This window comes from Spea bombifrons, chromosome 7 (genome assembly GCF_027358695.1).
Source record: "Spea bombifrons isolate aSpeBom1 chromosome 7, aSpeBom1.2.pri, whole genome shotgun sequence".
Taxonomy (NCBI): Eukaryota; Metazoa; Chordata; class Amphibia; order Anura; family Pelobatidae; genus Spea; species Spea bombifrons.
Genome location: NC_071093.1, coordinates 29,554,506 through 29,574,739, shown reverse-complemented (window position 1 = coordinate 29,574,739; position 20,234 = coordinate 29,554,506). Strand labels below are relative to the sequence as shown.

Below are 20,234 nucleotides of genomic sequence, written 5' to 3'. Positions count from 1 at the left end.
GTTCCTTTGTAAGAATGTCAGATAAGGCATGATGAGGAGCACCCTTCAGATTTCCCTTGTTGAAGAAAAGAAATAAGAACAGAGTATCCATTCATAACACATTAAAAAGATCATCATCATCCAGTCCAACATATGATGTCATTGTCGCCCCCCCCCACCAGTTTCTGAATATTTCTATAGGATCTTAATTCCAGCAGCTCCAAGATGGTTGAGAAGTTGTTGTTTTGGAGGGCAGGGGAGCTGTACTGGTGTTATGTCCTCTGTGCGCCTGTAGTGGTGCTGTGGGAGGCTGCTGGCCCTTCTTCTGTACCAGCAGCCCAGCCTTCCCGGCTACAGAATATATTCAGGGAATCCCTTTCTAAGCACCGACCCCCCTTGCACTTTTTCTATTACTTTTTTTTTTAATGACCTCCACCCCCCTGGTAGAAATTAATTCGGATTGAACAGTTATTCACCGGGGCTACTGCTTTGAAGGAGGAGATCCAGATTAAAAAAAAAAATACCCACAGCGCCCCCGGTCCTGATCGCAGCCGGCTGGGGAGGTCCTGGGATCTGACAGCCAAACAGAAAAGGGGGGAGAAAGGAGGAGGAAAAAAAAAGCCTGAAAAGGTAAGCGGAGAACACTGGGCCGTAACCGAGGCCTCGGACTACAGTGATGCGGTAAGACCGGCTGGTGGCACTCTGGCGCCGGATACTTCGAATACTAGAGGCCGAGGATTGGGAGGCCGGGTTAGGCCGGCGATCGTGGTTTTGTCGAGGCTTTACGTTTTTCTTTCTCTAGTTTAGCGGCTATCGTAGTGTTTTCTAGTGCAGAATAAGTACGCCGTGTAAATCGTTTACTAGCTAGTTATTCTAAGATCCGGTTTTTACGGCCGCTCCGCTATTCACGGTCAACGTTTGTAATTCCTGACTAAAGGTATCGATGTTTATTATTCATAGTATTAGTATTATAAGCATCATCATTATTATTATGGCTCACAGCAGGCTTTTTAAACACCATAGTTCGGGTTTTATCTCTTTTCGGTTTCCAGCTGCACTTCCGAGCCGGGCCGGCCGCAGGTTTCTTTTGGCAGCCGGCTGTCAGAAACAAGTCCCCCCAATTATTCCACTAAAGCCATGTCTACCTTACGGACCCCCTTTAAAAAAAAAAACAAAACGCTTTCCCACATTGCTACATTTTTGTTTTTTCCTCCTAAATCAGCTTACTATTTATAATAATAATAATAATAATAATAAATATAAATAAATTACCAATATTTCATATTGCTTGGTAAAGGGCATATCAGATGTACTGATTATTATTACTCATTCTTGTTGTTATGTGTGTATATGTGTGTATATATATATATATATATATATATATATATATATATATTTTATTTTTTCTTAATTTATATATATGTTTTTCTTTTTGGGATATATACTGTATCCGCACATCTGGACAGTGTATTCTGGCAGCGTAGGCTGGATCCTTTCGATTATGTTTCAATGCATATATTTCTGCCTTTGCGTTGCCGCCGGCGAATTAAATAGAAAATCGGGGGTCCTAAAATATAAAGCATAAGCCGGCATGCTAAAATTTGCTTGTACCCCCCGGTTGACCTCTAAAAGCGTACCCATGCGCTCTTATATTTTTTTATTTTCCCTGTGCCAGATGGCAGCGCTCTAGAAATAATTCCATGTATTAACCTTTCTGTCGCCCGTGAGATATGAAATGTAATATGTTGCTTAGCAATGTGTTTCTGATGGTTGTGTGGCTTAAAAGCTTTTTTGTCACTGTCTGAATGCAGGACGATTGACTCTGTGGTTAATTGTCAGTGTTTGGGGATAGGGAGTTAAAATTAAACTGGGTCTGTGTCGGTACGGCCGGTGGAATTCAGTTGTGACGGGTAACGTGTGCCTGACGGTGTTTTACTCCTATTTAGGGCACTTTAGAGAGTGTGTATTTCTTATGGACAGGGACAAAATAACGTGACATTTTTGTAACGTGTTCCGGTTTGTCACCTCCACTGCTTCATCGCATGGGTTGCCTAGCAACAGCATGAAGTTCAGTCAGATATGAAGCACCGGTCCTTCTTCTGCTAGCATGCATATTATACGTGGCTGTGTATATTACCTGAGATTTTATGGTATTTGTAAAAAAAAAAAAAAATAAATAAGACGACCACCAGAAAAACGATAGCTGACAGCTGCGCCAAAAACACATTTTTCCAAAACCTGTCACCGTATTCCGGCACTGACGGTAACAATGTTAGAACTGGGCTGGAGCGAGAGTCTCCTCAGCTCGGCCGCCTCTGTTAAAGGAGACTTCAGAGCCCTGTCGGTTTGTGTTCTACACGAGGCCAGCTGTGAACTGGTTTATGTGTTGATCGTCGATATCATGCTGCTATGTCAATGTCTGCCATTGTTCTTCACATTGTGCTTGCAGATGTATTGATTGTAAGTTAACTGTAGATATGCCATGTCTGCCCCCCCCTCCCCCCTGTGCTCATACTATGCTAGATAAAAATTCCAGGAATTTTAATTTCCAAAAACTAATCAACCCATAGCATACATAGTGAACTCCCATAATCCTCTGCTGCTCTGTCTTGGCTGAGGTTAGATAAGGATGAGAGGGGTTGTAATTCTATAACAGTCAGAGAGCACCTGCCTCCGTATCAAAGGGTGTTTGTCCCTTGTTTGCATTAAAGGGACGCTGTAATGCATATGATAGCTTTTTGTTGTGTTGCTTTGGAAATGCATGGGGGGATTCAGGGGATGCATTTGCCCCGTTCTCTACCCCCCAACTGTTTTCCAAGCAAAAAATAAATCCGGTATATAATATACATACAAAGGGTTTGGGCATTCATTCAGTACTGGGAATGATTTTTCTAATGATAAATTCTGTACAGGTGGAACGGCACCTTTAAATTGGAGAATAAAGTGTTCTTCTTGCAGATGTCTTTCTGGCTTGCATTTCATGGGCTGCAGCTGCGGCGCTCTGTTTTGTTGTGTACACGGCATAGTCTGTGAGATTATCTGTCATTTAAGATATTCGCTAAATATGATAAGAAATTAGAGCAAGAGGTCATAAATTTGTAGTTATCTTCCGGCTAAATTGGGTGTTCAGACCAATCTTATCTGTTCTGGATCAGCTGGAGAATTTTAACCCTAATGATTTCCCCCTTATTGCTGCTGTCCTTTGGCTAAATGCTGATTGGTTCAAGCAGCATTTAAAGATTTGGATGGTGAATCGGAACAGGTTAATTTGTTTTAATTATCTTCAAAACATTTACGCTGTTTAAAAAGCAAAAAACTCAATGTTGGCATCTTTCATAAATATATTATGTAAGATAACTGAGTGTCCCATTACAGAAGCAAGGAGTAGGCAGCCAATATGGCTGCTTGCTACCATGGCAACAAGGAAGCTCTTAAAAACAAATCTCAAAAGGCCAGCTGATCAGTTATGACATTGTATTAAGCTTATATAATATATATATATATATATATATATATATATATATATAACAAGTCACAAACACTTCAGTACTGATATGTTTAGGATGCTGTCCTCTCCTAAAGTACAGCCTGCCTTTCTCATTGTGTTTTTGTTTGATGTGATTGAAATTGATAGCTGCAGGACTATTGATTGTTACCTTGGCAACTTGTTCTTTAGAAAACCCTCTCCATCTGCCACTACTTATTCATCGCATGGGTAATTTGTATATGAGTTCACCCTCTCCTTTTTTTCTTACCATCTAATCTAAAAATGATGAAAGGATTTAAGTATTCCTTTCCGTCGCGTTTTCGGAACTGGTTATCGGTTAAAAGGCTCCCTGTGTAGTTATGAGAAACGTGGACATGTTAATGCAGTAAGGTTGACTTTAACAGATGTTTGCAACTTCAGCTGGTGCTGCATGACTAAAAGAACGGCAAAATGGGAAATTTAAATGGGACTCTCAAACGGAAATCAGTTATTCACAGCACAGATCCTTAGGATTCTCTGCCTTCTTCACGTACGGGCAGCTGCTTGTTGGGGCACTCATTGTCTTCCACCTGTTTTTGCCCAGATGACACCATGAACCCCTTATTCCCATTTGATCCCTATTTTCAACCAAAACATTTTCCTCCTAGTCTTCTTATCATTAAGGAAATATAATTTCAATCACTTTTCAAGTAAGTCATTCAGTGAGGGTGTCCTTTTGTGATGTTACAAAAGAGAATTAAGCTTCTCACACCGTTTCTGTCTTCTTGTGTAACGTGCCCATGGTGGCGCTGAACAAAACATACAGTTGGCAGCATTGAGTTCCGCGCATGTTTGCCACTTTCTCTTCTCCTTGATCTTAACAAGGTTCTCTAGTCACACAACCATCAGAGCGCGTTGTAGTGGGATGATTTCTGAGAGAGTGTTCCACCTGTGGTTAGCTGTGTGTTTGTTGGCCATTGATCAGTCCGTTTTAAAGGACCTTTTCTTAATTCTTCCTAGGAAATCCTGTAGCGCACTTATAGAAGTGTCCTTGAAGACTCACCCTTAACACTGATGGTGCAAAAGGTTTAAAATCAGGTACGAGATGCTAACTAAAGCAATCCCCAGTTCTATTACCATCATCCTATGCATTTTGTTAATCTGTGCCGCCCCACCTCCCCCTCCGGTGTGTTCGTTCCACACAATGAAACAACTGTTACTTTTTCGGCATTGTTTTGTATGCTTTCCCAGCTGATGCTCACAAGGATCAGAGTAACATAATGCAGACACTTACCCTTGTCCCATGGTTGTGTGGTTATTCTGTGTATTAAGTTAATTTGCCCACCCCAGGGGTGTTCCTTTTCACACAATGAAACAACTGTTACCTTTTTTCCTATTGTTTTGTGTGCTTCTCCAGCTGATGTACACAAGGACCAGAGTCACGTGATGTATGAAGGCAAACACATACACTTCTCTGAGGTTGACAACAAGCCCCTGTGCTCCTACAGTCCCAAACTCTGCAAGCAGCGAAGACTCAACGGCTACGCTTTCTGTATCCGGCACGTTCTTGAAGACAAGACTGCCCCCTTCAAGCAATGTGAATATGTGGCCAAGTATAACAGCCAACGCTGCACCAACCCCATCCCTAAATCAGAGGACCGTAGGTAAGTGTGGATCACACTATGTACTTAAAATATCCAAGCACAGCACATCACATTACAGATATCAGTAGACCCTTCTGGTGAACTCATATAGTTGGAAGGCTCTACAGACCGTAGTGAGTAATGTTCAGGATTATCCATCTTTTTCTGAAAATCATCTCCTCATTTTCCTCTGCATTTATGTTTTAGCAAACAAGTCTTCCACTGTACTTTTGATCCATTTCTGTAACTTTTCGATAATGTTAGTATGATTGAGCGCCTTTATTAATTTAATTTTTTTGTGTGAACAGTATAGAACTTTGGAAGTCTGATTTCATTTTCTTTGTTTTTAGTCCAAGGAGTCCAAGTGAAGGTCTGTTTTGATAATACTGTTGGTGATAACACTTTTCTCATTTTAAAAGGTATTGCAACAGCCATCTGCAGGTTCTCGGATTTATTCCCAAAAAGGAGAGGAAGAAAAAGAATGATGCGTTGGAGGAGGTGAAGCCCCGGCATCAAATGGACACCATGGCGTTCAGCTTGACTGTCCCCCCCTTGGCCTTGAAGATGCCCAATGGACTGGACGGAATGACCCTTTCTCCTCCAGGTGCAAGGCTTCCTTTCCACTACTTAGAAACAGATCTGGAAGATCCTTTCATGTTTGAGGAGGAAGAAGACCTGAAAAAAGGGGCATCGATTAAAAAGAAATTGCACAGCAAGCTGGCCCAAAACCGACAACGTCAAAAAGAAACAGAGATTTTAAAAGTTAATCAAGAGCACTTTAGCCCTCATCCTGCACCTTCTCCGCTACAGGCTCCATCTGTCCTAGAGCAGCCCAAGCTGGTATTACCAGTGCCAGTGTCGCTGACACCTGCTGGGCTACCACAGAGCCTTGCCTGCAAGTCACCTCAACCTCAAAATACCAGCCTACCAGTACAGGGAGCGTCGCCTGTCACGCACACACTAGCACAAGCAAGACCCGTGTCTAGCAAGAGAACCCTTCCTGTCTCACCTTTGGTAACAGAAACACCCCAACGGGACAGGATACAGGTGGCAGCAACTGCGTTGCCGACTTATTCCTCCTGTGTAAGTCGGCTGCAGAGACTGGTGAAACTATGTACGCAGAAACAGCAACTAGATAAGGATTTGTTTCCACATTTAGGTAGGTGAACCAGTTATTCTGTAAGACTTTTGTCAACACAACTAATTTAAAGACAAGTTTTCACATAAATCTTTAGATCATTTCTAAAGTTTTTAATGATAGTGTTTTTGGTAGGGGTGCACCGAAATGAAAATTTTGGACCGACACCAAAAAATTAAGGATTCACTTGGATTAAACCGAAAATGACCCCGTACTTAAAAATAAATAATAAAATGACCACACTTTTATTGCTATATATATAAACAGCAATCACACTCATATCATACTCAGAATCCAGCATGATTTAGCATGATAGGAGTTTGATTGCTGTTAACAATCATATAAATATTGTTATTGAATTTTTCTGTCCAATTTTGGTGTGTTACTTACATTTAATAAAAGTGTGGTTAACATACCAATAACAATATATATATATTGTTATTGGTATTATATATATATATATAAACAGCAATCACACTCCTATGATGCCCATGCAGCCAGTACATGCTAGAACCTGAGCATGATAGGAGTGTGATTACAGGCTCCCTATGCCATGCTATTCCCCCACTTACACATCTATGCTATCACACATTCATTCATATACTCATTCATTCACAGATACTCATTCATTTCCTTAATCTTGCATACTTGCTCATTGCTTTTATCTCAGATATGACTGTGTTCCTTCAAAGGGACAAGGGTTAGGTACATAATTAGGTACAGATATGGAAGCTGGAGCGAGTCCATGAATTAAGGTCTGAGTGAATGTTGTTGAAAAAGGGCACCCCCTTATTTGTTTTTATAGTAGATGTTGGCTTCTTAATTGCACAAAATAAGCATCTTCTCCCACAAGACTTGTGTAGTCACGAAGGTCGCTTTGCACTCCAATAATTCAGCATTAAGTGCAAGTCTTACTCTGTACATTCTACTCGATCTGGAAACCCTCACCACACTTTTCTTAGAGGTAAAATCAGATTTTGAAATAAAAAAGGTAGAATCCTCAGGTCTTCTATGTAATGCTTTAACTGTGGCTTCCATGATGGTAAATGATTTAAAACGTATAGAGTTCTGCAGTGTTGTTACAATTCGTGTGCAGCAGGATGGTTGGATTCCAGCATGTCATCCTGGTGACACCTTGTGGACAAAATTAAAAAAAGTTTTGTGGTGAAAGATAATTGAATTTCAGAATTGATTTCTGTTACTGTAGCGATTTATTGCATAGAAAATCAATATGTAGTAGTTCTTGAATACTACTTTTAGAAAAGCTACAACAAAATAAGGTTACAAAAGAGTTTAATTAGGTTCAATTAATATCTCTTAATTTTGGCATCAGAAAAAGAAACCTGAGGCTGAAAAGCATTTGACCAAAGACTTATTTTTACAGACAGACATGGGGGATTCAATGAATCCAGGAGCTGAAGACAAACAAAATATGTAGCTTTTGTTTTTCCCTACGGCGGTTGTAGTCATGTGAACCAGACACTTTTTTTTATTGAGATCCCTTTTTGTTTGCCTTTGCAAACCATTTGAAGAAATCAACACAATCAAAGAATGTCCTTCTTCATCAGGATAAAAAAAAAAATTAAAAAAAATATGGGCTTTTAATTTTTTGCCCCAAGGAAACATTGGCGTAATAAACGTAACACTCCCCTTTTTTTCCAGAAGTGCACAGGGCTTTTTTCTTTAGATGGTCAGTATTTATTCTCGGTAGTGCTCAGCATGCTGCATTTTATTTTGTATTTTAGTTAGTTCTGATGGTATTTATGTATTTAGGGACTGGATGGCTCATTGAGTTTGTACTCACAGGGGTCACTTTCCCCCTTTCTTCTGGATCATGTAGCATATATTTTTCGCTGTATCTGTTGTACTTGGTCTGCAGCATTATAGTTAATGGGTATGAGACCATTAGACTTTACAGCATGGTTTCCATTGTCTTCTCCCACAGGGCTGGACTGGTCAGAAGATAGTGGAGAAGAGCAGGAAGACCCTGACCGAGCATCTCCATATCAGGTTGCATGGTCATTCCGAGAGAGTCTCCATCAGGATTGCAAAAAGTATGATATCTGTGTCCTATTGATGATTTTTTTGTGCATCAATAAAGTAAACTGTTGCTTGCTTACATACACAATGTCAGGGTCCTCACGCTCCAGCTTAAATAAATAAACCAGGCCAGTCGGGAGCGCTGGGTGCTTTTACAATACATTTAACCCTGAGTGATGAACCAAGTGGTACCCTGTTCATGCCATCTGCATAGAAGCATTTTAAACGGGCAATGATGCAACATCAGCAGAGGGGATGAGTTTAGGCACTGTGTGAAGACTTTCATGTATGTAGGAGAGGTATTAAGGGCTAAAAAAAAATACACCCCCCCCCATTAACCCAAAACCTGAGACCTGTAATAATCCACACTTTTTTGTTTTCTGTTGCTTGTTATAAATTCTTAAAAATCCCGATAGCATGTGCTTCAGCTCAACATTGACTTCCTCTTTAAATTAGTATATTGAGCAAATAGCATAATTCATCATGTAAGGTAATCTGTTACATTTTGTCCCTAATGCCCAATGTTGAATAAAGTATACAGTGTTAGAATAGGCAGGTCTTCTGTGTCCTTATTCTGCTGTTTGTATGGTTTGTACAGGTTTGATGCTGATGCAGCGCACACCAGGAGCTCCAGGGTCACACAACTTTGCACTTACTTTCAGCAAAAATACAAGCATCTCTGCCGCCTGGAGCGGGCAGAATCTTTTCAGAAGAAATACAGACATACATTCCGGAAAGCCTTACACAAGGCGGCCACCCGAGAGCCAGAGTCTGCAGGGCAGCTGATGTACGAACTGCGCAGGACTGCTCGCATGCGGTGAGGGGTTGTCTTACACTCGCTTTACTTACAGCAGGGCGTGACAACTTTGTTTTGAATCTAGGAGCCAGCTAAAAAAGTTAGGAGCCAGGATTTTTTTTTTAAACTAACAAAGTTTTATTTTCAACGACAAAAATAAAAAATAAATCATGTTCCAAGGGAGTTCCTCCCCCCCTTAAGTATAGGTCCACTTTCCTCGAGCCCCTAACTCACCCCATCACGAGGAACTCTGTGAGCCCCGCCCCCTTGAGCGTCGCGTCTTGAAAGGGGCGGGATGAAGAGCCTTACTGAGGCACTGCCACTCAGCAGCACGGTGTGTGTGCAAGCTGGCCACCTAATAAAATTAAAGCAGCCGGCGTGGACACACGGCGGTCTTACCACCTCACCTCGTGGCAGCACCACGTGAACATTGGTCTGCCAGCCCACCCGGTGGGTCGGTCCGTGGGCCAGCAGACCAACGTTCACGTGGCTTGACCAAGAGGTGAGGTGGTAAGACCGCCGTGTGTGCACACCGGCTGCTTTAATTTTATTAGGCGGCTGTGCTGCACCGTGAGCAGGGCCAGTCCAATGAAGTCAGGTGGGCCGCATTTGGCCGCATGTTGGACGCCCTTGAGCTAGGCGCCAGGACAAAATTCTCAGTCTCCATGGCGACCTGGCGCCTGGGATTTGTCGAGCCCTGACTTACAGAATTGGTATTGTGGGAAAAACCACAACTTAAAGCGTAAGCTCTATGGGACAGAGACCACTTTTTTGGGTGTTCATACCTTTTTATATAATTCTTATATGATTTGGAAAAATGCAGTTCCATGCTTCACTTCCAATTTGGTTTTTATTGCCTTATGTGTTTAAGTCCATTGCAATTTTGCTGTTATTTCTTATTCAGTGCTAACTGTTTAAGACCTAAAATTAAACCTGACATGTAGATAGAATGAACGGCCAGATTTGAAGAAAAATCTTTAAGGAACATGATGGGCTTCGAAGGCCCATGAGGAACATGCTTGATATCCGCAGTATTGGTTCCATCACTTATTCCATGTCTGTGCAGAATCAACTATGGAGGTGATATGACCACAAGTCACTTATTACATTATGTTTATCTATTGCAGGCCAGTTCAACCAGAGCTAAGAGAAGAACCAGCACTATGCAGTGCAACTGTAAGGAGTAAACCGTGTACAAACCGAGCCCTCCCCTACACAAGGCACTGCTTTCAACGTATCCTTATGTTAAGAAACAAAACAAAACAAAAACCAATGTATTCTGTCTATTAATTAAGTTTCAAGGTTTTACAGGACCTGTGTAATTTCTGTATTTTAATAATTAAAATGCCTTTTTTGTATTCCAGTACATGGAATTTTCCCTGGTTGCATCTCTTGCTGGGTCCTATGTTCTTCATAGATTTGTTCAGTACTGTTATACTCTACAACCAGCCTTGTCAAGGATTCCAGGTCTTCTGTTGTCCTTAACCGTTAGCAGATATCCTTTCCAACAGCTCACAGCAGCTCTTTTCTAGTTGCACAGCAAAGTTTGCGGACGGCCAGCAGTGTTCTGTACCCGTGTTTGATATCACGCATCAGACTCCTCTATGTGAAGAACATGCCAAGAAAATGGTAAGAAGGAACATCACTATTACCAGTCTTCCCATTAAACAGACTGACTGGCTAAATTTAAGGGACATATTAATTTATCGCAGTATTCTTATTTTGCTGGTTGATGCAGATCTGTTACTTTACTAAATCCTGCATTTTACAGTGCTGTGCTCTAACACCTGTATAGTATGATAAATCCGAGCAATATAAATATATTTGAAACGTATCGTTTATGTATACTACAGGACCAGCTGTTTTACCTTCCCGCATGACTATTTCTCCCCATTAGGTGCTTTACTTTGTAAAAGTAGGGTGGCCAGATGAAAGATTGCTTTAGAACAATAGGTTATGCCACCTCTTTGTCATAGATCACAACATACCTGAAGCAAATCAGTTACTTGCTTTTAATCTATTAGTCCTAATATAATGGCAAGAACTTTTTGATTATGAAAACTAGGGTGACTACATTTTCTTCCAGAACAACCTGCAATGTGTGGGATCTATAAACTCACAGGATAGAATCTGTTACTTATACATCATGCATACTACATGGTTACACGTTACAGTTGCTTTCAGCAACATGTGAAATGTATGAATCCTGGGAAAATAGTCACTGATGAAAACCTGAACAAGGATTAGGAAACATCACAGTTGAATTTCTGTAGGCTAAATGCTGGCATGACAACCCGGCAGTAGGTACATTTTTACTCCTACTGTAACTGATTATGAGAATGATGTTTAATGCCTTTTGGAACACAAATGTAACCTATATATTTCATGTACTGGTAAAATAGCTGTTAAACCTTTAGCCAGTTGTCTGTCTGTTCCATGGGTACAGCTTTTCTAAAAATGTTTGCACGCTTACGCAAGATATTTTCTGTCTCATAATCAGGATAATTTCCTGCGAGGGGACAATTCTCGTAAAGTTCAACACCAGCAGCAGAGGAAACCCAGGAAAAAGACCAAGCCTCCAGCACTTACCAAAAAACACAAGAAGAAGAGGCGGCGCGGTCCCCGAAGGCCCCAAAAACCCATCCCACCCGCAGTGCCCCAGGGCAATCTCTGTATGCCTAGCAGCCTTTCACTGCCAGTAGAGGTATCCCGTATGAGGCAAGTAATAAAACATATGAGGTGTCCGTATGTGTTTAATCTTCATTTACTGAGAGTCGCGTTTCTGTCCCCGTTGGAACTAAAATTGAAGATATTCTTGTGTTGTTTGTTTCTAAAAACGAATTCTTAAGTAAGGAAACATTAAAATAATCATCAACGCTGAGAAACGCTGACATGGTGCAATATCTCTGGTGCAAAATTACAAATTTTTTTGGGATGTAATTTTACTTGTCTTTCATATGTTTTAAATTTTGATGATATGAATATTTAGTAAAGAAATTGCATTATTCTTAGCGCATATACCAGTATTCCCAAACATTTTGTAATCTTTCTTCTTTGGGTGCCTTGGGAACATCACCAACTGGTAATAATGGAGCAGTCTTTTACTTCTTTCTTTTTCTTTTTTTTGCATTATACTGCATCGCAGGCCAAAATGGTACCAAATGGTGCAATATCTCTGCAGATTATTTCACCCAAGTACCTCCTAAATCTACCTTTTAATCTTATGCATCAATAAACTGTATCCTATGTCAGGGCTTGACAAATTTGTTGTGAATCTAGGCGCCAGGTAAAAAAGTTAGGAGCCAGGATTTTTTTAAACTAACAGTTGGTCAGGAGGGATCCGATCATCATCAGCCCACTTACTAAACTCACAGCGTTTGATCTGGAAGCACCCTGGACTTTCAGGTCAGTGCTGTTTGTTTTTTTTTTAAATACATTTTTTCATTTTTTAACTCTTTCGATGCTGATGTTCCATTGGAGCACAGCATTGACAGATATTTAGTCCCCAAAAGCTTGTGGGGACAAATGTTAACCCCTGCAATGCCACGAATGTGTCATACACAATTGTGGCATTGAAGGGGTTAACGCTGCACTGTCGCTCTCATGGAGCGATCAGGCAGCAGGGGGGTGTTGGGGCTGGTCTCCACACTCATGGCAGACCAAAGAACCCTCTCACCCTGTCCCTGAAGCTGCCTCTGGCAGCTGGGACGAGATTGCTGGTCTATAGACCAGCCACTGCAGGGGGGAGTCTATGATGACTGCTGTAGGCTTCTATGCCTACAGGAATCAAAGGCCTTGTGGGGGCTCGTTTTTTTGCTGTTGCTGGTCTGCCTGGGCTTCCAGGCAGACCACCGGCAGCAGAGCCCCTTACAAAACAGGAGTTAACCCCTAAAACGCCGCGATCGCGGCATTGAAGGGGTTAACGCTGCACTGTCGCTCTCAGGGAGCGATCAGGCAGCAGGGGGGTGTTGGGGCTGGTCTCCACACTCATGTGGAGACCGAAGAACCCTCTCCCCTGTCCCTGAAGCTGCCTCTGGCAGCTGGGACTCAATTGCTGGTCTATGGACCAGCCATTGCAGAGGGAGTCTCTTTGATGACTGCTGTAGGCTTCCATACCTACAGGAGTCAAAGGGCTTGTGGGGGCTCGTTTTTGCTGTTGCTGGTCTGTCTGAGCTTCCAGGCAGACCACCAGCAGCAAAGCCCCCAAAACGGGAGTTAACCCCTAAATGCCGCGATCGCGGCATTGAAGGGGTTAACGCTGCGCTGTCGCTCCCATGGAGCGATCAGGCAGCTGGGGGGTGTTGGGTGAGGTCCCCAGACTTGTGTGGGGACCCAATCAACACACAAACCCCTTCCCTGAGGCTGCCTGTGGCAGCTGAAAACACGATTGCTGCTTTTCCAGCAACCACGTTTTCAGCCTACAGGATCACTCCGTGGGAGTGATCTCAGGCTCGGGGGCGGGCTCGGAGTGGCTGTCTTCTGGGCAGACAGTAGCAGCAGCGCCCCCGTGTGGTGACTCAGCCTCTTACATCCACAATTTTTTCTGGATGTAAGAGGCTGACAAAACCTAGGCGCCAGGACAAAATTCTCTGTCGCCATGGCGACCTGGCGCCTGGGATTTGTCGAGCCCTGTCCTATGTGATTTCATTAATCTTCCAAAATCAAGATGTTAATAAGAACTTTTTCAGAACAAGAAAAAGTAAGTGAAGTTTAGTGAATTGCTAGCATTTATGTATAAATTTGTTTTAAAATATGGTGTGATCTTCATCTAAGTTACAATAATGAACACAATCTGTTTTGACTAATAACACACAAATTATTGTATTGTTCTTGTCCATTTTGAATGCATCATTCAAACACTCACAATACGTAAACCCCAAGACTAATCAATTCTTAAAAAAAGCTAATTGGAGTCGGGAGTTAACAAACCTGGAGTCCAATCAATGAAAACGGGATTGGAGGTGTGTTTTAGAGCTACATTAAAAAAAAAAAAAAAAAACATTTTGGGTTCACTATTCACAAGAAGCATCTGCTGATGTGAACCATGCCTCACAAAAAAGAAATCCTAGAAGACCTACAATCAAGAATTTTTGATTTGCTTAAAGCTGAAAAGGGTTACATAGTAATCTCAAAGTTTACATATTCTTCAGTCCGCAGTTAAATTGTTTATAAATTGAGATGATTTGATACTGTAGCTACTCCTAGAAGAGGGCGCCCAGCAATGATGGTTCAAGGGGGCAACACAGAATGCTTAATGATGTATGAAAGAACGCCAAAGATGTGGTGAAAAACTTGAAGACATCATTGGAATTGGCTATAATCTCTGTTCATGATTCTGCCATATTTAAAACATTTAAGAAGCTTGGACGAAGCAGCAGTTCTCCAAAAAAAAAGCCTGAGGTTTGCCAAAGAGCACCTTGACACTCCAGAACAGTACTGGGAAAATGTTTTGTGGGCTGATGAAACTACGCTTGAATTGTTCAGGAAGAACATGCAACACTACTTACCACGGAAAGAAAGGGTAGCGTATGCCAACATGAAATCACCATCCCAGTGGTGAAGTACGGTGGAGGGAGCATGATGGCTTGGACAGCATGCCATCATCGATGGGACAATGAATTCCCAAGTTTATCAAGATATTATACAGCATGTCAGAATGGCTGTCTGCCAGCTGAAGCTCAGTAGAAGTTGGGTGATGAAGCAGGACAACAAACATCAACGTAAATCTACTACAGAATGGCTTAAAACAAAAGAAAATCTGCCTTTTGGAGTAGCCAAAGTGGAAACCTTAACACATTAGAGATGCTGAGGAATCAATTTAAGAGAGCCGTTCACGCCACACATCCTAAGAATATGGCTGCGCTTAAGCAGTTATTGCTGCCAAACGAGGTTCGACCAGTTATCAAATCCAAGCGTTCACTTCCTTTTACCATCAGCACTGTGAATGTTCACTGGTTGTGTTAGAGACATGAAAAATGATCATTGTCTGAGTGTTATTAGGTTAAATATATTGTTTTTGTCTATACAAATGTAGATCAGATCACATTTTACTAACAATTAATGCAGAAAGCCAGGTAATTTCAAAGGGTTAATTTACCTTTTCTTGCAGGTGTATATGGATTATAAATCCCAACCTGTTCACTGTGATGCCTACTCGATTGCTGTGTTTGCATGATAAATCTTCCCCATTTAATTGTTTCTTTTAAGTTACTGTAGTTCTCAGGTGGCAAGTGATTGGTTGTAGATGCTTTGTATAAGGGCTGGAGCAGTAGAAAGTGAGAACTTCAGGAAAGGAGATTAGACCTACTAGTTGTGCGGGCTTTTGCCACACCTTCCCTAAATTTTAAGTCCCTCTAAACATTGATTGAGAATTATTTTGTATACTTAATGTATTATATACACTGGGGTAGTCGACCCCTTTAGCTCCTACTGCCGATGCCCATGAGGAACATTGTGTGTAGACCTGAAACAACGAATCGATAAAATCGATAATAATCGATAACGGGAATCGTTGTCGACGATTTCCGTTATCGATTAATCGAGTGATCGATTCGTCGTTGGAGCGCTCGGCTCCTTTCACTTACCTCCGCCGGCGTTCCCCCGTTTCTGCTGCAGAGCTCTGTAGTGTCCGTCTGCTTGAAGTTACGTAATGACGGATGTGACGCGCGTGTACGATGAAGATTTGAATAAAGTTTTGCGGTTGCACGTTGTAAGTGGAAGGATTCGGTAGCGGAGGTACGTATGGAGAGAGAGAGAGAGAGAGTGTAAATATGATTGCCGGGTGGGAAACTGATGGGGCAGAGTGTGGGTGGGTGCAGGGCATTTTATTAAATATTTTTTTTATCCGATTAATCGAAAAAATAATTGGCCGATTAATCGATTATTAAAATAATCGTTAGTTGCAGCCCTAATTGTGTGCCAAAGAAAGTAGTATACCTTTTTAAGGAAACTGAGAACCCCTGGAGAATACTTAGTGCAGATTTTGGAGGCTCTGGAGATGTCAGCATACCGGGCATTTTTGATGGGTATGGGCGTGGGGGGGAGAATGCACTTGAATATGTCCTGTGAGCATCTTGTCTGAGGCCAACACAGAACTGGGTTAATTTTAAAAGTTGAGAATTGGGATGTATATATAAACACAGTTTCTTTATCATTTGTTGTGAAACTTTACTGCCACTTTAGAGTAAGGCTACTAATAGTAATGTCATAAATAGACAGGAACTGTCACCATGTTTACGAAAATGATTCATAAAACCCCTAAAGTAATCTTACCTTTTTATAGGAATTAAGCTACTTCTTCCAATGCTATTTTAGGCCAGGTTCTCAGAATCACTAATGCCGTTTCAGCAAACCGCATTGTATCAAGTATGCTTCACTGATGTTCTTATTAACGCTAGTTTAAAACCAGTTTGAAACTTCAGTTGTTGATGTCATAAGTTCAATTTCAGATTTTGCCCAAGTTGCTGCAGTGTAATAGTTTTTTATATCCAAATTGGCATAGAGAGTCCTGAACCTCCCCAACATTCATTCTTATACGGTATATGTTCCATGAGCTCAGTAGGTCTAGAAAACGGTACTAAATAACCATGCTTCCTGTTCTATAATCCCAGCTCAAGTGTTGATAGAGACATTATAAGTCTATCTGTACTCTAGGAGCCCATCCACACCTGACTTGAGCACAGAAGAGCTGCCTGATGACATCACTAGCGAGATTGCAGACATTCACCACGACTTGGAGTTAAACCAAGAGGATTTCTCTGATGTTCTGCCACGTTTACCTGATGACCTGCAAGACTTTGACTTCTTTGAAGGTATATTATCTCCCAATTTGGGCAACTTAAAACAGCTAAGTAAAGAAAACACCTCTCGTGTTCTTTCAGTCAGTGAAGTAAACATTGTGGCCGTCTTTCGTTCAGTAGAACAAGCAATATTTTATTTTCTGGGTGGCTACAGCTCCGTCAGCAGTGCACTGCCAACTGGTCTGTAACAGCACTACTGATGTGTTCTTAACTAGTGGCATCTGAGTCCTGAATGCCATCCAGAGCTTTTGCAATGTATTTTGTATATTAGCGCTCCACTAAGCAAGGGAATGTAAGGAATAGACATACAAGGGAAAAAAAAAAAACATTTTAAAAGAACAGCTACACGGTGTGTGAATCTCATAAAATCCTATACTGTTGCTTACCTTGCAGGTAAGAATGGAGAGCTTCTCCCTACTACTGATGAAGCAGAAGAACTGGAGAGGGCCCTGCAGGCTGTCACTTCTCTGGAATGTCTTAGTTCCATTGCAGTTTTGGCTCATTCTGACAGTGTTACTGGGCAGGACCTGTCAGACCGAGGAATAGCTGCATTCTCAGCAGTTTCTGCTGGTCCAGAGATACGAGACGTTCCTGCAGACCTAGGTGAGCTGCTCAATGGGCGTATGGTTCATGAAAACTTCACCAGCCTGGAACTGGATGAAAATCTGCTTGGTTCTGATACTTTGTCTAGCCCATCAGCACCCTTGAGTGGGCATATCCAGAGGGAGTTCTCCACCTCCTCTGCCAATGTTGGCCTTACTTCTGCCGCTCTAATAAGCCAGAGCTCGCTTGAAGAGGGAGCATTTCCGGGTACTTTCCATGGACTACATGAAGGCAGCCATGCCACCCAGCAATCTCTTCCTGCAGAGATCTTGAGTAAGGCAGATGATCTAATCACCTCACAACAGCAATACAATAATGACCATTCACATTCATCACCCCATGGAAGCCATTATGACAAGCATGTTCAGTCCCCGTACAACGAGCAAATTACATCCCCGCATGATACTTCTTTCTCCAGTGATAGCTTGGCAGTTTCATTTTCTTCTGATGTACCCATTATTACACAGCATCTGCTAACTTCCCAACTAGAGGTTCCTCTTTGTGGAGTAGTAAATCCCCGAACTCACTGGGGGAACCTTCCTGTGAACCTTGGGGATCCAACTGCTTTTGGCACCTTTCTCAGCTCTGACGGACACCTACTATCCACTTCTCTTTCCACCCCTCCAACCACCACTCATTCAGAGAACACACAGCCTGCCTTCTCCACTGTGACCCCCAACAGCTCTAATATGCTTCCGGGGTTACCGCAGACAAGTTTCAGCGGCCTCAGCCCCCCTCCTTCTGAACTCATGGACTCAACATCCCCCAAACAACAGCTCCCTCAGTTCATTGCCGCTTTTGGCCATCAGCTGAACTCTCACAGTGGCATCCCCAAAGACCTACAACCTAGCCATAGCTCAATTGCTCCCCCCACAGGATTCACTGCAACAGGTGCCACAGCTACAAGTACCAACAACTCCTCCACCTTGTTCACAAGCCCTAACTGATGGCATCATTACTTGTTTTATGGATCAGATGAGAGGGGAGTAGTCTTACCTTATGCTTGTTGCTCTTTCCATATTTCTTTTGGAATGTTTTTAGCATTCTTTAACAAGGAGGAATCTATCCGCTGCAATGTCCTTGTGCTTTATTGGCACTGGTGCTCCTAACATTTGTACGTTTGCTTATATTCCTGTTTTTATCTCTTAAGGAGTGACATTGGATTTTGACACATTGCCCTACGAATTCCTGACCTTGGTAATAGGGAATAAAAAGCATTCCCGTTTACCTAATTATATCAATACTTGGGCTTACACCTAGATGCTGCACAGTCTAAGAGCAGTGGAAGAAGGCAAAAAAGGATAAGAACTCATTAAGGCAGGAAATGAATTTTTTTTATTTGAAAGAACCGTAAGTGAGCAATACTGCAACTGAGCATAAGTGATGTGGCCCGCTGCAGTAAGAGCCTATTGTATTATCCTGCATATGTCAAGCTATCTTAATCTTGTGCATTGTATGTGTGAATATGTGTGTGTGTGTGTGTGTGTTCTAGAGTCAGGAGAAGAATGTCATTCACCATTGGGTAGTAAGTGGTGCCAGCAATTTTGCTTCCAATGGCATTCATTCCTTATTTTTTTTTCTTTTTGGCCTTACAATGACCACATGGACCATAAGTAAAAGATATATATATATATTTATGGCAACGTAGCATGAAAAGATCAGAGAATACGATAGTATTGCAAACTATTCAGCATACACTGCTGAAGTGTGATGCCTGGTTCCGTTAAGTACAAAGCAAAAAATTGTGAAATCAAATTGTTTGTTTTATATGAATTCTGGATTTTGCACATTATCCCTAATTGTGTTGGCAGAAAAAAAGATGGCTGGATTCAGGGTAGAGCATCTTATTTCCATTTTGTAAAAGGTTGAAATTAGTATTGGTATTTGAAATGTTGCATGTTTTGGGGTTGGTTTTTTAGGTAGGGAGTATGGCAAGTACTTAAATAGACGTGGCCCATTGTTGGAGTATTGGCTTCTTTTGCAAAGTCCCTTTAAAAAAAAAAATAAAAAAAATCTGGCTATGTCACTTTGATGCACTTTAGTAGGGTTATTTTAGCTATGCTTATTCAACTTACTTGTACGTATAAGAGCTCATTTTTAACAAAAGGCGCATTCCGTTGCTGGCAAGATTAACTTTTTATCAGGTGGATGCCTGTTGTAACCTACCATTAGCAGCTTATGTCCCGGGCTGATTTACTAAATATGCAGATGGCATGTAATAAAACATCAGAGGTTTATTCATTAAAGTTGTAAGAAAATCAAAATTCTACGCCTGCTGACTTCTCTGTGCTGTATGAAGAACCACCTCCTGCACAAAAAAGCTGAATTGGCCCTGGATCATGTAATCTGTAATATCTTATCCAGGGAAAGCTGAGCTCTTCTTGCAGGAAAATTTTAAAAAGCTTGGCCGTTCTAGAAGGATCATATTTAGTGTCCCTGAAGGCCCCGCTATAGAAGAATTTTTGAGTACTTTAATATGCATTTTTTAACAGTATTTATCTTTAGGGAGAGGCTACCGCTCAATTCTTCATCCATGTTCTGACAATTCTCACCACTGATTGGCAGTCGAATAGATGCAGGAAGGTGTTCGAAATATCGATAGACCGGCTTGTAGCATTTGCCAAGTAAGCCCCGGAGTTGACTGGAAAATCGTGACGGGGAGGAAAAGGGACAAATGGATGTGGAGGATACTACAGAATCCCCCCCCCCATGCATTTTCAAGAAGTGCACCACAGATACTTAAAGGGGTTTCATGGATAGCATATGCATT

The 20,234-nt window shown here is 41.7% G+C and overlaps 1 protein-coding gene across 1 annotated transcript; it reads left to right on the top strand.

Annotated features, from left to right (window-relative positions):
- Positions 1-309: 309 nt before the first annotated feature.
- On the top strand, positions 310-19,408 carry INO80D (INO80 complex subunit D). The gene is made up of 11 exons (XM_053471057.1): positions 310-609; positions 4,466-4,543; positions 4,863-5,109; positions 5,508-6,247; positions 8,172-8,280; positions 8,865-9,083; positions 10,190-10,296; positions 10,558-10,691; positions 11,563-11,780; positions 16,716-16,873; positions 17,255-19,408. The coding sequence occupies exons 3-11, from the start codon at positions 4,892-4,894 to the stop codon at positions 18,409-18,411; spliced, it is 3,060 nt and encodes a 1,019-aa protein (XP_053327032.1). The 5' UTR covers positions 310-609; positions 4,466-4,543; positions 4,863-4,891; the 3' UTR covers positions 18,412-19,408.
- Positions 19,409-20,234: the final 826 nt, after the last annotated feature.